The sequence below is a fragment of the Accipiter gentilis genome, chromosome 7 (assembly GCF_929443795.1).
Source record: "Accipiter gentilis chromosome 7, bAccGen1.1, whole genome shotgun sequence".
Taxonomy (NCBI): domain Eukaryota; kingdom Metazoa; phylum Chordata; class Aves; order Accipitriformes; family Accipitridae; genus Astur; species Astur gentilis.
Window position 1 is genome coordinate 7560170 of NC_064886.1, and position 17994 is coordinate 7578163.

The 17994-nt window shown below is 39.8% G+C and overlaps 1 protein-coding gene across 3 annotated transcripts in view; it reads right to left on the minus strand.

Annotated features, from left to right (window-relative positions):
* Positions 1 to 14354: 14354 nt before the first annotated feature.
* TXNRD2 (thioredoxin reductase 2) overlaps positions 14355 to 17994 on the minus strand; it is a 36543-nt gene continuing 32903 nt past the window's right edge. For all 3 annotated transcript variants that reach the window (XM_049805432.1, XM_049805431.1, XM_049805433.1), the window contains one exon: positions 14355 to 17588. In XM_049805432.1, the coding sequence (XP_049661389.1) occupies positions 17465 to 17588 (124 nt within the window). In that variant the 3' untranslated portion in view covers positions 14355 to 17464. The remainder of the gene's footprint in view (positions 17589 to 17994) is intronic.

The following is a 17994-nucleotide window of genomic DNA, read 5'->3' on the forward strand; positions in this document are numbered from 1 at the left end:
AATATAAGGGAAGGGCATCCCCTTATAACTGCAAAGGCTTCAGCTAATGAGAGAAGAAATCACATTTTATATTTTGGCAGTTTGTAATAAACACTATTATTAAAGCTATAATAAGATCAGCTAATGTTGTATGAAATATTAGTGATGTCTGTGCATAAAGTAGAGCCCCCATCTCTTTAGTCAAAATTACAAAATGATTAACAGCCCAATTAAAAACATTTTTATTTTTGACATGATAAATTATACTTTATCTACCTATCTGTAGATATAATTGATTATTTTATCCGTTTGCTGTTGGCTGTCATTAAAAAAGACAGATACCATGGCTTTCTGGCCTCTCTCCCGCTGAGAGAAAGAACAAATCCTGCTATTAACGACAGACAGGATCATTATGAAAAAATTCCATTTGCCACTAGGCAACATAGCCGAGTTCCAGTAATTATTGTATTAGTCAAGCCGTTGAGAAGTTCCATAAAATTGGGAGAGTTTTTAAGGAGCATTCAATGTTATTTGGCAACTTTTGTGATGTAACAATTAAAACCATGCTCCAGGCCCCAAAATGTGCAGGAGATTGCCAAAATCAGATAAAACCCTAGAGGGCCCCTGACTCGCAAAGAAAAAAAAAAATCAAACTGTTTACTTTTAGGATCAGACATTCATCAACATTTGGCTTTTGTTTCAGCCAGTGTCAGATAATAACAGCACCAGGTTTTCAGTCAGCTTCTAACAAAACTCTACACAGTTTGATGTCAGGCCTCTGAGAGTTAGCTAGGGCTGACACCAGCCTCTCCTCAGGAGAGGGAAATCTCATGGGAGTTGATGCTACCAACCTTGCTTGACAGATCAGATAGCTTGGAGCGCTCAGCAGTACCTTCTGGAGTGAATCATGTCTGTTCTCCACCAGTGAGCATCAGGAAATCACTGGGGAGAATTGCAAGTTATTCCTTCCTCTCACGTCTAGGAGCTGAGCCAGGCAACACCTTAAATTGTCAGGGCTCCAGGGTATAAAGCAGAAGTCTTCTGTCCATGTACCCCATTAACCTGTCAAGGAACTGTTAGAAAAAGTGTTTTAAAAATCATACTTTAAAACTGCTAAGGGAAATTGCTACTGACCCAACTTATGGCCAAGTTTATCATCCACCTACTTCTCTGTTGAATGGTGTTAAGGAATAATGATTGACAGTACCAGGAACGAAGATACAGTATCAGGTTTCTGCAATGGAAGGTGAAGTTGGTTACAAAACGCAGACCTGTTTTAGACTAATACGGACTATAGGAACCACTTGAAGAGCACATCTGTTTGCAAATGAGTTAAAATGGATTGATCTCCCTGCCCAGAACAACATGCCCGAGTCAGGAAGTCTCTACGTATCAAAGAACTGTGATGGGAGCAGTAGTTTCCAGGGCGGTCAAAGGGAGTTGGGATCTGAACACGGACGAGGAGGCAGGAGACTGCTGTTGTCACTAAGGAACGGCGGTAGGGCAGGGTTTAGCACTAGCGTCCTGCCAGTCTCCACCTGGAACATGCCGTACCAAGTAGGACAGATAAAAAGATACACTGGAGCCTGCCATAATATGGCCTTTCATCACAGAGCTCCCAGATTGGAGATGGCTGCCAACTGTTAGGGCCTGCTGACCTATTTAATAAAAAACCCAAACCCACAACCCTTAGCAATCGTGGCTTCGATCTGATTTAAATGGGAACAGCAGCGCAGCACTACAGGCCAAGGGCCAGGCACCTGTGGCGCAAGGGCAGCTCTTGAACCGTATGTTCCATTGCCAAGGCAAAGGCAGGAGCTCAGACTTGTGAGAGAGAGGGTGTGTGAAAGAAAAGCTGCTCCTGTCTCCCAGCTCTGAGACTTATCTTGCTGCTATGCAAGGCAGGCATGCCTGAGTCCCACTAAGCTCGGGAATCAGCAAATGTTGGAAGCTACTGCCACGTTTTCCAGCACATTTAACCTCTAGTTTGGGTCTCGCAATAGCTAGGGTGTGGTGAGATGTGTTACTATAGAAGTATAAACCCCTCAATAACTAACTAGCTGCTTTTTGGGAAACAGCATTGCCTTGCAGTTTTCTTCAGCAGAGCTAAAACATAGAGTGTGGTAGTATTCAATTTTCTTGCATTTGGAGCTGTCATCTAAAGTGAAGCATCCTAGGTCAGCTCAAGAAATTGGGTCACTATCTGTCAGCGTGGAGAATGAATAATTTCAGCTCTTATTGTTGAATTATATGAGTAAATTGTGCCAAATCTTCAACATATTAGACTAGTGCCAGATGAAGGCTTAGGAAGTTTTTTTTTAAATATATGTTCTTTATTAGCATTAAAACTTTTATTATTAAAAGAATTATGTTACAACATACATGCACAAGATCCATCTAAACTTAGAAAAAATCATCTGAAAAAACCTACATTCCTAATATTTTTTTGTTAGTCCCTTTGGCTTACAGCTCATCTGAGCCATAAGTGTGGAAAATGGAAACCCCAGCACACAGCCAGCAGAACTCAGTGACGAAAGAGGGAGAGTGGAGCTGATTGAGAGCACGTTGTTTGTGAGTATTGCTGAGAACAAAACAAACTCATTGGAAAAAATGATAACTTTATAGTGAAATTGTGGGGACTTTGGATCAAGGGCTACAAAGAAGTCTAAACTCCCTGATTCAGCAAACTCCCCTCAGACCGCTCCTGTAGTTCTCCTCTGGACTGCAGGAACAAGCCTCCACAATTCAACCAGTTTCCACCAAGCCTGCCTGTTCAGGCTCTAGTTTGTAGGTGCTTGCGTCTCCCCCAAGTTGTGTCAGCTGACTGGTGTTGCTGTTCAGAAGGATGCCAGATAGCTAGTACTTGAGCCAACCTGATTTCCAGATGACTGATTTTTGTAGCTACCACTTTAATTAAAATAAAAATTCTATGTAAAAGACACGAGTTTATCACCTGCTAACACATGCCATGGTCGTCTCTCGGTCAATCGGCATGCAGCTGCCAGAGCCGCAGACTTCTCTTCCACACCACCAGTATCCAGAAGAAGAAAAGATTAGTCGATCTGCTAAAGCTGTCGGGCCCTTTGTGCTTCGCTGTATCAATTCCTGTTTATAGGATCCAGTGCCCTCTACTGAGCAGAGCCAAAAAAAGCATTAATGTGTCCCAGGCCCCACAAAGTCACTGTTAAAGTACAGCAGTATTAGAGGCGAGCAGTTGAAAGTCTACCTCTCCCCTCCATGCCCACACATGCACCCATTGCCCCAATCTGCCACCAGTGTTTCCAGGTTATTGTAAAGCAACACATGGAAAGTATTGAGGAACTTGCAATGGCTTCAGAGCTGTCAGAAGAGTAACATGTCACTTTCTGGAAAGGGAAATCCATGTGGACATATGGTAGTCGTGAAAGGAGCTGGACTAGCAACCTTGGCAGGCTTGAGTTGAACAGAAATGTTGCTGCTTTGCCTTGATCTTTATTTACAATAAACGCCTCGGCTCCAGCTCAGCGTTTTATCTGGGAACAGCCGCCGGCATTTCTGTGACCATGTTCCGTCTCATTGGTGCACTGACATATTTACACACGGGCCAGGGCCCGGCAGCTGTGAATAAGGGGCCATATATCAAGAGAGGAAAAAGGGATGCAAAGATGAATTTTATGAAATATTTTCCATTTTTCTTTGACTTGGTTGTGCATTTTGCTACGGCCCATTGGGCACTCACTCAGCACTTGGACACTTTGCTCCATGCAGTCTCGCCTATATTTCTAATTGTGTCTACATGCCAAGCCTAGCCCAGTACCTGAGGCAGCCCACAGGGAAATGGAGATTCAAAAAAAGAAAAAGGTGGGTGGGAGGGAAATTTCCTGACCTTCAATGGCATGTACCACGGGAAAGAAAATGATGTCTTGTAAGTCACCAGTCTTTTCTGATTCCTGCAGCACACAGGCTGTGGCATTTTACATCTGAGTGCCAAAGTGAGAGGAATTATTTCCACTACTTTGTGAGAGAAAACAATCAAGCCCCTTTTGCAATTTAAGGGGTTGTATCATCTTCAATTTCTTCTCTGGGCAATGGAAAGGGTTAATTCCTTACAGTGTTGACTTAGCCCTTTCCTTTTTCCCTGTGGCTGACTAATAGGTTAGATGTATTGACTCTGTTTAAAAAGACTAGCTTTGGACATAATATGAATGATATTGTATGTGCAATAACATTAGAAAACAAACACAGAGGCACCTGGGGAGTCTGAAGGCATCTTCTGGCCTTTCTGGGCTGACAGCACAGAGTGGCCCTCCAACATTTCCATGTGGAAAACCACTATCTAGCACAAGAGAGTTTACTTTGAGTGACCCTCTTGCCTTTCAAACAATGAGAAGTCAGGACCATTGTGAAGCTGAAAACTTGTTTCATAAGAACAGGCCATTGCTCAAACAGCTGAAAAGGGGAAAAAATAGAAAAGGAACGCAGCAAAACAATTGGAAAGAAAAACTGGACATTTGAATGGAATAACTGCTGGTGTCTTTCCTCTGGCATTAACAGCCTAAGAAAGGGTGTGCGAGTTTTTTCCCTTATGTTTTTGCAAGGCGAAGTTGGGAAGAGAGCACTGTTTGTTTATTCATTTGTCTTAGAGCCCCACTAGCACAAAAAAGTCACTGCAAATACTTATCCAAGGCTCAGGTTCATCCCACTAGGATGCAAGAACCGCATGCTCCCTTGATAGCCTATGTGAGATCCAAACCAGCATGTGGAAGTGCCTATTTCCCTCTATTGTTTATTTAAGAGGTCTAGGGGAGAGAAGCACAATTCCAGTTATGTCACCTTGGCATGGTCTGAAAGCTAGGTAGGCCTAATTGATCACTTGTAGATACTACTTACCACAGATGTGTACAAGGCCTTAGTACAAGTCTCACTTCAAAGGCTTGTCAGGCTTTGTGCAGGTGTCCCATCCTAAGTGTCATACTACAGGCAAAATAAACTAGAAGCTGTACTGCTGCTGAACCATAGATTTTTCTAGTGCAGCTGTGCTTAGAGCTGAATCAAGGCAATCTCACCTTGGATAAAGGGCCAGCAATTCCCAGGAACAGATCCTCTCTCCATTGGGTAAAACATCTGTCAGGACTGTTGAAGAATCTTCTCAGATGGTTCTTTGGAACTCTCTTCTCTGGATGGTTTCACTACCTGCACTGGAGCAGCTGAAGTCACACTGGAAAGGAGCACTAGAGGTCCTCAAGTATGCCCAGAGCTCAGCAGGAGACTGGCAGGGGAAAAAGGACAGTCACCACTTTAAGCTAAGACATGCAGATCATTTAGTGTCTCACCCAAGATCACACAGATGGTGCTTACACCAAGAATTAGACCCATCAAACCATCCAACACCTCTGGCTTGTTCGTTGAGGATTAGAAGACATTTAGGAGTTCATTTTAATACATAAATGTAAGTTTTGGAGCTATGATGGAATGGTAAAATAGATACTGAGGAGTTTGTCACATCTCTGTTCAAAGCAGGCTAACATTTCATGTAAGGAATTACATGCTTCAGACAGTTGCAATCATCTTCTGCACAAATAATTTAAGCTTACTTTGTTGTATTTTGATTTAAATTTTTATTGGAAATATAAATACCTATGTCGGTCACCAAACCAAATAAAACAAACATATTGAGTAGGGTCTATTATAGACTAATATGGAAACAAATAATCTGCAAGTCTGGTTTTATTTATAAGCTTATTTGAGTTTTTACTCTAGGCTCATATTAATAGGGTTTGTGGTTTCCACATCTGTGCTGCTGATGCCCAGTGCAGACAGCATGCCAAGTCGGACCTGGGCATCCTCCAAGCTCTAAATGCAAAACATATGCTCCAACTTTAGCTACCTCAAGACAAGCAGGGCAAGTAACCTACCAAGTAACCACAGCGGGTGCAGCAGGCAGAACAAAACTCTGGGGAGCTTTCTGAGGTGCCTCTTTGCAAGCTTCTTACTTCTGACTCGCTCCAGGGGCAGCCAGGCTGCCGCCTGTATTATATTTGCTCTCTCTGATGATCAAGAGATACCAATTCCCTTCACAGCCTCCCTTTTCCTCTAGCTGTAGCTAGAAATTCGCAGACTGGACCAGTTAGTTCACAGTGTCAGCCAGTAATACATATTCTAGAGGAAGATGGAGGAACTCCTGCAGATGATGGCAATGCAATATGAATTCTTTCCAGAACCCTTGATTATTTTTAATATTTATAAAAAGCATTCTGAATGTTCACGAGAGCCATAAATATATATAAAAAAATGCCCATGCCCCTTGTCAAGCCAAAGTGGATCCAGCTGTTCTGCAGTGCTGGTCCCTGATTATGGAGAATCCCTGTATTAATGAGAGATGTATAAAGGGAATCCCAAACTAGAAATATGATCTCTCCTAAGACTGTTCAAATCAACTATTAGAGAATATTTCAGGGAAGTATGTGAATAGAAAGCTGATTCTCAATACAGCTGAGATCCAGGCCTGAGAAGCCACCTCCATGAGGACATCTGTACTGCTTGCAGACACTTTCCAAAGCAAGCTGCTTCCAGACAAACTTTGCTTTGTGCTGGTACAACTTCTCCAGTTTTGTGCCAGTATAACTGCAAAACTACAAACCCATCCCCTAGGGCCTCTCAGAACCTCAGCGCAGTATGAGTGCCAGACCTGCTTCTTCCTTGAGCACAGGAGGGAGGCCAATATGCAAGCTGTAGCAAAATGCCATATATGACAGTAGTGAGAGGAAAGGAAGCAGTATTGCTGGTGTAAACACTAGAAATTTGGCAGAGAGTCAAATTTATTCTCTACGTACCCTCTGATGGTCATCTGGCAGCCTCTGCCACCTGTAGCAATTATCTCTTTCCTGACAATTTTGACAAAAGTGATGCATAGCAGTGCCATAAAACATGCTTTTTCAAGTTACTACAGCATTGTCTGTGTGTGTTGTTCATACAGCAATGCCATGATTTGTTTTTAGAGTTCACAGCAGGGAAAGGGGGAATATGGCAGGGATAAAATATTAACACAACCTCAGTGCCCCAGCCATGTTGAAGGGAATCACTCCATCATCCATCCTCCTCGGAGAACTGCTTTGCCCAACACGGATGCTCCACTGGCTCCCAGGCAGAGGCAATTGTTATGAAACTGAGATGGCAAAAGAGCAGCGTCTGATAACAGAGGGGTAGATCTGTCATCAGCACAGAAGGCAGTCATTCGTTGTGGCAGTGGCTAGACAAAAGAAGATGCAATTAACAAGTAGCTTTGGTAAGAGAAGACAAAACCCTTAAACCAGTTTCTACTGCAGCAAATCAAGCCACAGACTTAGGAATTAATGGTTCAAAGTCTTGGTTCTTGCCTTCCTAGATACACAGTGAGATGAAAGAGAGTGTGAATTTCTTCTGCCACTTCATTCTGGCTAGCTAAGAACTGGGGCTTAGCCATGGAAAAAAGGCCAACCTTGCAATAGTTACAGGAAATGAGAATAGTTTTGCAGCATTTCCAAGTAAATCCATCACACCTTCAGCTTTGTATTTTAGGCACAAAATTCAGGCTTCTCACCCCAGAAAACAAAATGGAAGCTTTTCAGCGGGTGTTGCACTATCTTCCCTTCCCATCCTCCCCTCGCAGCTCCCCAGTTTCTGAAGTTAGAACCAAATTTACAGAGAGCTCTCGGTGTGTCAAACAGGCTTTGCTTTCATAGGTTTGACCTCTGAGTTGCATCTTCCTTCTCCCAAACTTGGTTAAAGGTTCTGGAAAAACATGGTCACGCCAGTTACACTGTTTATATACATAAACTGAAGGTTTATCTACATTGCTTTCTTCTATCAACTCTCTTAAATACGGCTGTGAGTGCAGCCGTGGCAACCACTGACCCAAAAAGCTGTGTCCCCAAGCAGTGAGTCTAAGCTATAAAAGACACGATTCAGAGTATACCATTCCTAGACATAGGTGATACATGTATCGTCAAGTGCTGCCTCAGATGGATGGACTGGATTTTTAGCTTAGAAATCTCAGCTATAATTTCAATCTGTTGGACTTCATTTCCAGCAGAGACTAGATCCATGTAATTCAGATTTTGTGATTCAGATTTTGACATCTTCCACAAGCCAGTACTTGAAAAAAAAAAAACCAAACAAAATTGTTCCCAGTTTTTTACTACACGTAAAAAAAAAAGGTGTATGATTATTTTTTTATAATTTTTATAGATAAAAGTATATCTAATTACACTATCAAGGTTGACAACTTGACAGATGCAGCTTAGGCACAGCTTGGTCTGCACCAATCGCCATAGCTGCAAATTTTCCTAGAGCACCTAACTACTACAAGCCCCATTACCATGCTTCTGGTGGGGCCACATCTAGAGATGTGCAAGAAATAGCATCAACTAACACATGCATAAAAGCACTATTTCTGGTGTAAAATCAGGTGTCTTCCTCTTCCTAAAACACCTTGGGCGTGGATTAATTAGGAATCTAAAATTACATTAAAGAACTACCTTGTTCTACAATTTCACAGTCTACCGGTGCAGGAGAACAAATCCAGCACAGCCTACAGTCCTACCTCAACATCCTGTAACAGCATTGCCAGCCATTCTCTCCTCCCTCCTTCCCAATCGCTTTGGTTCTTTGTGCGCTACAATAATTTCCCCTTCTACTCTCCAGCTTCTTTTTTTCCTTTGTCCATAGCACACTACAAGTTATTTGTGGTTGCAATGATTAATTTCACAACTCACACCTAATTTGACCCTAATAACTTTGCCTGCAAAGTGGCAAAAGGGACAACTCCTTGTTGATCCAGACAACTTATCACTCCATGAACACAATAAAAAGGCAGAGCTAGTTATCAACAGGGAGATGCCCATTAGTATTTTTACAGGCAGAATATGGGGAGGTCCCTTATCAAGCAGGGAGAGAGTTGGCATGTACTCCAGGCATGCAGGGGGGAGGCAGACTGCTTTCAGTCTGCAAGGCCACACAATATGGGAAGTGGTCACTTGAAAGAGGAGTGGGAAGAATGACAGATGGTTTGTGCCTGTGCGTTTTTTTAGAGGACACCGGGTTCCTGCCATGGGAACAGCGTGGACAGTAAAGGCAGCGACTAGACGTGAAGAGTGACAAAGCAAGTCAGCCACGGATGGCCCGTGGGAGGCCAGAGGAAATGCACCATTAGTCAAAGTTGGAGGAAAAATAAAATGCGATGACAACCAGGCCATTCATGTGCTTCCCCTTCAAGGGCTGACCAGACCCTTCGCAACTCAAAAGGCTCAAGTATTAGCTTCTTTTTCTCTTCAGCCAGGCTAATGTGCACTGGCACAGTCTGAGAAACTCCCTTGTCACTTACATTAATTCTTATCTTGTTGTTCTTGGCTACACTTCACTGAAGTACAGTGAGGGAAGAGTGCTTCAATCAATAACGTAGATCCAAGTGAGCACTCCCCTCTGCTGTTCTTAGGCATCAACTCAATAGCTTAAAGCAAATGTTCGCCCAATTAGTGAACCTGGGAAATATTAGGACTTCCAGAACTAGAACATAAGACAATGAGGTGGCCTCACAAGGATGTTTAAGCCCCACACATTGACAATCTCTAGGGTAGCTTTCTGCACTTTGAGAATTTGCTACTCGATACAAAAAAGCGCAAGACCTTATTGCTCTCAGTAACCACAGTGACAGAGAAGGCAGCCTTGTATTTCACAAGCAGATTTCACCAGATGTTCCACTTTGCCACTGTCATGGAAACCCTGAGGTGCTGTTGTCACAGCTTGTGAATCTGATGCATTTTGTCACTAAGGAAGGATGATGCCCTTCAGAAGGTCCAGCTGTTAAACACACACAAATGGTTGGTCTCTTATTCTTCAACAGGGACTATACCACAGCTAAAGACAGGACTCATTTAGAACTGCCTCCTGTGGAGCTATGGCATTTCCAGATTTGGAAAGTACGAGGGAGTTAAAGGAAGATGAAAACAGAAAATCCTGAAATGCTCTTATGAATACATTGGACTCTTAACCATCCAAAGGGAATTCACTTATTAACACTTACGTAGGGCTAGAAGTAGCTAAGTAAAACAGAATAAGCATCTTGCAAAAAAGCGGAGCAAGAAAAATTTCAGAAGCAAAGAATAATACAATTAAATCCCTAATTAAGGGAAAGAACCAACGTCCTGACCTGAAACTTCAAGGTATCCTGGACACATGTAGAATGAACAAGGCCAGAAATCAATGCAAGCAAAGTCTGAAGCGTCACGAGAATTCTCCTTAATTTTCCTGTGTTTGAAATATTGTTTAAGAAATAAACTCAATGAAAATTGCGGAGGAAAAATCAAAAGCGCTCCATGATTCAATTAGATCCCAGTCTGGTGGAATTTAAATCAGTTAAAAAAAAAAAAAAAAAAAATCCCCTGACAATCTGAGAGCCATTTCTTCTGTTTCCAAAGCAGCCTGTATTATTTAAATTGCTTCCTGTTATATGGTTAATAATCTCTGCTTTCTACATTATGGGAATAATTCATCTATGCTAGCCAAACTGAACATGGCTATCACAGTATCAACACCCTGCTGCCCAAACTACTGGGCCTAACAACAGCTTCCCAATTATTCAGGAGTCTTTTGCCAGCAGAACATTAGTTGACACTATTTCTCTAAGGAAAATGCCTGGGTTTCCTGATGTTTTCAGCTGTGTTTGTACAACTTGCCTTCGTGTGAAGTTGAAAATTAATGCACTTCCTCTTGATCCTTTGAGAGAGAGACAAAAAGGAAGATTATCAAGATTAAATAAAAATGCCAAAGCTCAATCCTTTGTCCTTGTTGAACAAAGGTGTTTAAATAAAGATTGCTGTGCATCACTAATTGCATTACAAACTAAGGCATCATGTACAACAGCTCAACCTCCTGCATAAAGCTAAAAGCTGCTACATAAACTGCTGCTCTGACACAGCGCAAAGAGAATATTGGTTGGCTGCATTACAGTTCATTCACACATTAGTAAGGGATAAAAATAAAACAAGCTTTCAATTCTGACTGTTTTGTTAGGAGTACACCATGGAATAACATATTTGCAGGCTCCCCGTGAAACGGGGCCCAAAGAAGGGACCATTTATTTATTTTCTTGATTTTTGTTAAAGCCTAAAAGCTGTCTTTTCACTGTTTTCTTTCCCTTGAGTATCTTATTTTACTGGAGTTACATAATATTCTAATAGACAAAGCCTGAGCAGGTATCTATAGTCCTTTTGTTTTATATTTGTTTGAGTTATGTTACTACCTAGCTAATTCTAACTCCTCACACAGCCTTGGGAAAAAGAAGTCTCCTCGTGAAAGATTTAAGAAAAGGCATCTTGCTGTTCGGTTTCATGCTGAAACAAGGAAGAACAAGCCTGATTCCCATGTTGCTTTAAAGTAGAGGGAAGAAGGATGGAAAAAACCCAATAGTCTTTCTGGTCTTCATATGATCTGAAGGAAAATAGGGGAGGAAGTGCAGAACAGGTGAGTATCTGTATGGTTCTTCTTTCATGGAGTATAAAGGGTTTCCTTATATTATTGTATATCAGACATACTCTACCACAAACTGCTGAGACTTTTACCTGGAAAAATTTCCCCCCACCCCCTCCTTGGAGGTGCTGGTTCTGACAGGCTGCAACTCCCAATACCTCTACCTAGCTAACAATGCAAAGCACCTTGTTCAAACAAGACTGGTCTCCATTCCACACTACCCCCCAGGGAATATCCACTTTTCTCTTCATACTCTATCTTTCTGACTGATGCAATCAGATTCTGGAAACCTGCCTTATTAGTTTATATTCCAGTTTCTTAGGGATGATGTTAATTTTCCATTGTAAGACCAGAAGACTTTGTATGTGCTAGATCTTGTCTATAAGAAACAACAAAAAAAATGGCACACACGGTACCATGCTTAGAAATGGACTTCAGTTAACAGCACTACTTGCAAAGAAAGTCTAGGGGTTACAAAAAAAGGCTCCTAACTCCAACAGTGCTTGAAATGAGGTATTTTACAATTACATGATGAATAAATAAATACGCATTTTCTTACTTCTTCACATGAGATATTCTGCTTAATTTCTGTGCCAGTTCACCATCTAATTGTTTTCTTCCTAGATCCATGGTTTAGTACTAAGCCTTTGTACTGCAACGGCTAAAGAGTTCTATTATATCCATTAAAGATTAGATGGATTTCTTTTGTTTCCCACAGCAAATAGGATCCCATTCATGTCCCAAACAGAACATCAGTAGTTGGAATGGTGTTTTCTTAAGGTGCATATAAGATTAAAGACTGAAATCAGATGCAGTGTTGCCAAAGCCTTTGTAATACGCATGTTTTTCATGGCAAGATGATTGACAAGAATTGCAGTAAGGTGCTGAAGGGGATATTTCACCTGGCCCATCAAAACTCAATGTAGAGGATTAGAACTAAGAAGAGCTGACAATATTGACTTTGAGTGCCACAACAGAAACATAATTAGCTCTTTGACATGTAGTGGACAGAAATACTCCATTTTAAAAAAATCAGTTAGAGTAATTACACCTTATCTGTTGCATGCTGTCCTGGAAAAAAAAAAGTCTGCTCTGCTGTTTCCTTTTTTCCCAGTAAAATTCAAGTTTGGCACTAGAATAAATGGATGCAAACCCAGCCTTTCTGCTGGAAGAACATCAGGAAAACTTTGTGCATAAAACTAAAAAAATCTCTCTTAAAAGAGAGCACACAGATCTGAAAGAATGAAAAAGTCAATGAATTTTATACAAGTTTACTTATTGCAAAACAAACTGTCTGCACTATGATTATTAAAGGCATATTTCATTGCCTAATCATAGATGTCTATTGTACCTTTTATGTTTTGAATCATAATTGCAGTCTGTTCCCCAACTGTAATAATGAAAGACATTTTGGCATATCCTTATATTGATTCCTATTTAACAAAGCACTTAAGACACATACTTGCATCCCACTGAAATTAATGGCTAACATTAACTTTGAGTACATTGATTTCACTGGGATTTAGACAAATGGCAATTTATATGGGCACAAAATTGCCTACTTTTTTGGATAGGCATTAGCCTCTGAAGAGAAGCCTTCAAACTGAAAAGTCTGTACAATGTGCAACTGTTTTGCTTAGAAATACATTGCCCTGTGGCATCTATGTTTTTATCAGAATAGCTGTGCTAGCAAAAAAGTATATCTGCTGTACTGAAATAGCCTTTCCAGCTCCTGGTCTGAAATGATCTAAACTGTAGAAAGATTTTCCAGTAGGTATAACGATATACAATGCATGCATAAATGGGAAAAAGGCGAAACTTAATTGTACATAATACCTTCGCATTGAGAACAAACTATCATTAGGTATAATATAAATAATGCAGTATATTCATTTCCTAATTTATAAAGATTATTGTCTATATGCTTGTCTGTTATTCTTATCTGCTTCAGGATTAAGTGGTGTATGAAAATAAGGAGAAAAAAACATCAAGAATTATGCTTACCTTATTGCCTTTTTTAGCAACTGTTCATAGCTATCCTAATTAGTTAGAACTTGCAATGAAGTATTTCAGGAGATTAATACAAATTAAAAATGCAGAAGTAAAAATACCTTTAAATACAATAAAGTCAATATTCCTTCTCAGCATCAAATCCAGGTCATATATTGAGGTAATATTAAACTAGCCTGTTTTAGAAAGTCAGCATTCCCTGACTTAATGCGAACTTCTCATCAAAATAAGTGGATTTAAAGAAATAAAAGAAAATTGAGATAAATTCAAACAATGTAGTCCCTTTCTTTTCTGACAGAGAAGTTTCTAAATATATTTTGTTAGTAATTTCCTAATTCATTTTCCAACATTTTTACCTATCAGTACCCACAGCTACTAATTGGCTTTGTGCAATGCATTTTTTCCATTACACATTCTAGTTTAAAACCCAAAATGAATAGCTAACGTAGAATAGTCTAGCCCTGTATAATACTCTCACTGCACTGTATTTCAAGGGAGTTTACTCTTGACAAGTTTTCAAGAAGCATGTCAACACATATGGACTGTGAAAATACCTGTTAGACCTCATTAGCTGGAATAAACAGGAGAGTACTTGAAACCATACTTACCAAGTCTAGAGGTTCTCTTAATTTAAATTTAAAATAAGAAGGTCATCCAGCCTGGAATAATCTCCATGGTTATTCAGTTTACTCATCAGAGACACAGAGGTATCAACATTTCCTTATTAAAAGGTCTGAGTCTGTCTAATTCTTCGTCTCCTTAACAAATACCTCAACCAAAAGAAACAGCATTAAGATCAAAAAGGAAATCTTTTGTAAGTAGTAGCCATATGTACAAAATTATGCAAACACAATCAAACATTTACTAGAAAAAAACCACTTTATTAATTCATTAATTCACAACACCATAAATATTGGGATCATACATACGAGGGACCCAGCAATGCTCAGACTTGTTTGCACCACGGTGTGGTTTGACAAACAAGCCCTCATCAGCTGGCATCCTGAGGAGAAGCCTGACTAAATTTTTTTTATTATTTTTTTTTTTACATTTTCACATATAATCAGTAATTTGCAGGGTACATCAGTCATTTCAAATGACATTAGTCAGGCTTTTAAAAATAATTCTTAAGTACCATCCCTGACAAATCCTTCAGGAAAAAAAGCACAATCACAGTAGCTGTCATTATTCTGTCTTGATGTTGATTCTGACACTAGGGTTACATAGGTGTCCATGTACTTTTAGTTTTACCTCAGGGGGCAACAACATTTTCCACTGAATAAGGAATAGAACTAGGCTGCTGTTCAAGATACAGGATCAATTTTTAATGCAGTCCACTCAGCAATTCTAAAACCAGGAGAGTTCTATTACTTCTGAGAACGATGACATGTCTTAGTTTCACACTCCATATACACTGAGGACACGGATTCCTTGAGATCTCTTTACCTGTGGTCCCAAATCATTATTTTGAACTTTATGATGAAGGAAATTAACTCATCTTTCCATTGATTTGTCTGTAGGGGCAGACAACTCAGTCTGCTGGATACATTGGTAGGACAGAGAAGAGAAGCAACTTTCACATCGCTAAGCATCAATGTTTTCAGTTATGGGTACAAAAGAACTGTAATAGGTAATCACTAGGAAAAAAAAAATCTTGCATGCATACACAGTACAGTTTATTTGGAAGCGGGGTGTTTCTAACAGTAAAATCTCTGTAGACCGAGATGCTCAGTATCTCAATGTTTTGAAATATTAAGCAAAACATTAAAAAAACCCCCTAACTTACTATGAACTTTTTTTCTGTAAACAGCTCAGAAAATCTAGTGGTGTTTTTGATTGTATCACGCTCATACTTTAATAAAGTCATAAGACCTTTAATAAGGTCGTAAGACCTTTATTAAAGGAAACAGGAACTTCTGAATGTGCAGGTATGCACACATTTATATACAGATAAAAAGTTTTCTTTCATTTCTTCTAAAGGCAGTTGCAATATTCAGGCAGTGTTTTAACTACACTTCCACTCAAAGTATTTCTTTTCAACTACAAGCTTATGGGTGACTTCACAGATGAAAAATGGCATCAGCAGATCTGATAGGGAATAATACTTGCAGTCAAACTGTATCTCTCCTTCCTCTTTTATGGACCAGAAATATGGACCAAAAGTCAGGAAACTTTGTGAAGAAAGCATTTAAGATGTCTTTTGTTGATGTTTAAGTCAGAACAAATCTTTGAAAGTGGAGTATTCTAGTATCAATGAGAGTGTGATAAATGCTATTACATCATATTTTAGAAGGAAGCTCTGATCACATTTTGTCTAAAAGTTTCTGTGACAGGTACAATTCTCATGGTAAAAAAGATTTCACACTAGAAATAAACCAACCATTTGTCTGTGTTGCATGCTGCAGCAGTGAAATAGCAATCAAATTAAAAACAGCAGATATACATGATCATCAGACTGTTCTTCTAAACTGTGCAACAAGCAGGAGAGCTATGAAAATATCAAATTCCACACACGAAAACACTGATATAAATTAACTGCAAAAAGGATACATTTTGTTTCACCTCAAGCTGATCTCTTCTTTTCCTACATGCACTATTCTACTGTAAGGGTGCAAAAAACTATGTGACTATGCGTATCAAAAATTTGGCAACTGCATCCTGGATTGAAATTCAGTGCAGTTTGTTTTGTGTTTGCCTTTGTCAGGCTACCTATTTAACAGGGTTCCGAAAAAGAAGCTTCACTATCAGATTTCTGTTTCTTTATTGCCACAAATTAGCCAGCATCTCCCCCTTCTGGATAGCAGGAATATAAGCAGAAATTTGCAATAGATTAATGCTTACAATGGCCAATACCCCCCCCCCCCCCCAAAAAAAAAAAAACAAAAAAGAAAAAGAAAAAAAAAAGTTTGCAGATAATTATTTTCTATCTTTGTTCTGAGCAGGACCATTCCTTCTCTAAATCACTGTTTAATATAGTTCCCTTCAGTAAAATAAGCCAGACCTAAATCCATTCAGATGTAGTAACCAGCTCATCAGTGAGAAAATCTTAAAAAGAAATCAACAAAATATATCACTGTGTCATCCAGACTTCCACATTCTGTAAAACAGAAAATGCTGCATGAGTTGGATTATTAGTGGGTTTGATTCTACTTGTCAGCCTCACTTAATATATGATGTTCAAGCAGTAATTTGTGAGATGTGTCAATTTAATTTGAACTGAACTGAAATTTCAAGAGTAGGCGGAGAAGTCACCATAAAATTCAACTCTTTCTTCAGCACCTCTGAGCTCATTTGTTCTCAGCCATCACCATAATGTTACAACCAGGCTGCCACTGATTAATCCATTGGGATTCATCCAGTAGCAGCATAGCTTCAGTGACAAGTGATTTTCTATTAAATTCCTGTACATATTACATTTAAAGGGAAAAACCCAAAGATGACTGCTTTATCCATTGTTACACACTCCGGGATTGTGTTTCTACTAGTGAGTACAGAGTCTCAGTATTCAAGATTAGGATCAGCAATGAGCTATTCAACTACTAAGGAGAAAGTATCATCACCAAACCTAAGGAAGGCCCTGTCCAGTTCCTAGCATCTCTATGGACATTATGTGAGACACTTCTGTTGGCAGTTAGTCATGCCAACAGAGAAACTCAAATGACAACTGTTTTATTTGTAGATGGCCTCAGATGTCACTGGCTTCAGTTATATTTACATATATAAAACTTACTATTCCCTAGCTCCCAGCTAGAGAAGAGTTATAGGCACTCTGAAAGAGAGAGATTTGTTACAGCAGGACTGCATTGGTTTTAGAACTGTGATGGTGCAAGGACAATTTCTTTATCTGGCTGTGAGAAAAAGCAGTCTACAGGGAGAACAAGGAAGATTCCTGGAACTTGAACCATTAAAGCTGATTCAACTCTAAGTGCCCCTTTTCTTTACAGAAACATTTTGTGCTTTTTTTCCTTCTTTCCAGGGATGGTATTTAACCTCAGCAGCCTGTGACTGTTGCATCCAAGCCAGAACGCTTCGTAATGTGCAACTTGGTAATTTCTTCAGCACAGGTAGGGTGAATGCCAACTGTCTTCATTAGTTGTGGATATGTAGCACCACATCTACCAAAGGAAGAAAAAAAAAAAAAGAAAAAAAAGAAAAAAAAGAAAGACCCACAAAGTCAAACACTATTCACCTGAAGCAGCTAGAATGTCCTAAAACATCAAAGTAATTCTGCTCTTGCCCATTTTATCAGGTAGAGGAGTTGCAGTTATTCTTCAAACAAAGCTATTATTTCTCAGGCACTTACACAACAACATTTAAACGCCCAGCTTCACAACACTGTTAGGTAGGGAAGAATTGTCATAAGAGTTGAGACAGAGAGAATTAAGCAATTTACCCCAAGTCACAACTAAGCCTATGGCAAAAACATATGACAAAACTGCAACCTTCAGCTTTTCTTGCACATGCATGTGTGTTTCACTAACTCTGATTCCAGATGGAAAAACACCCACATATGCACAGAGG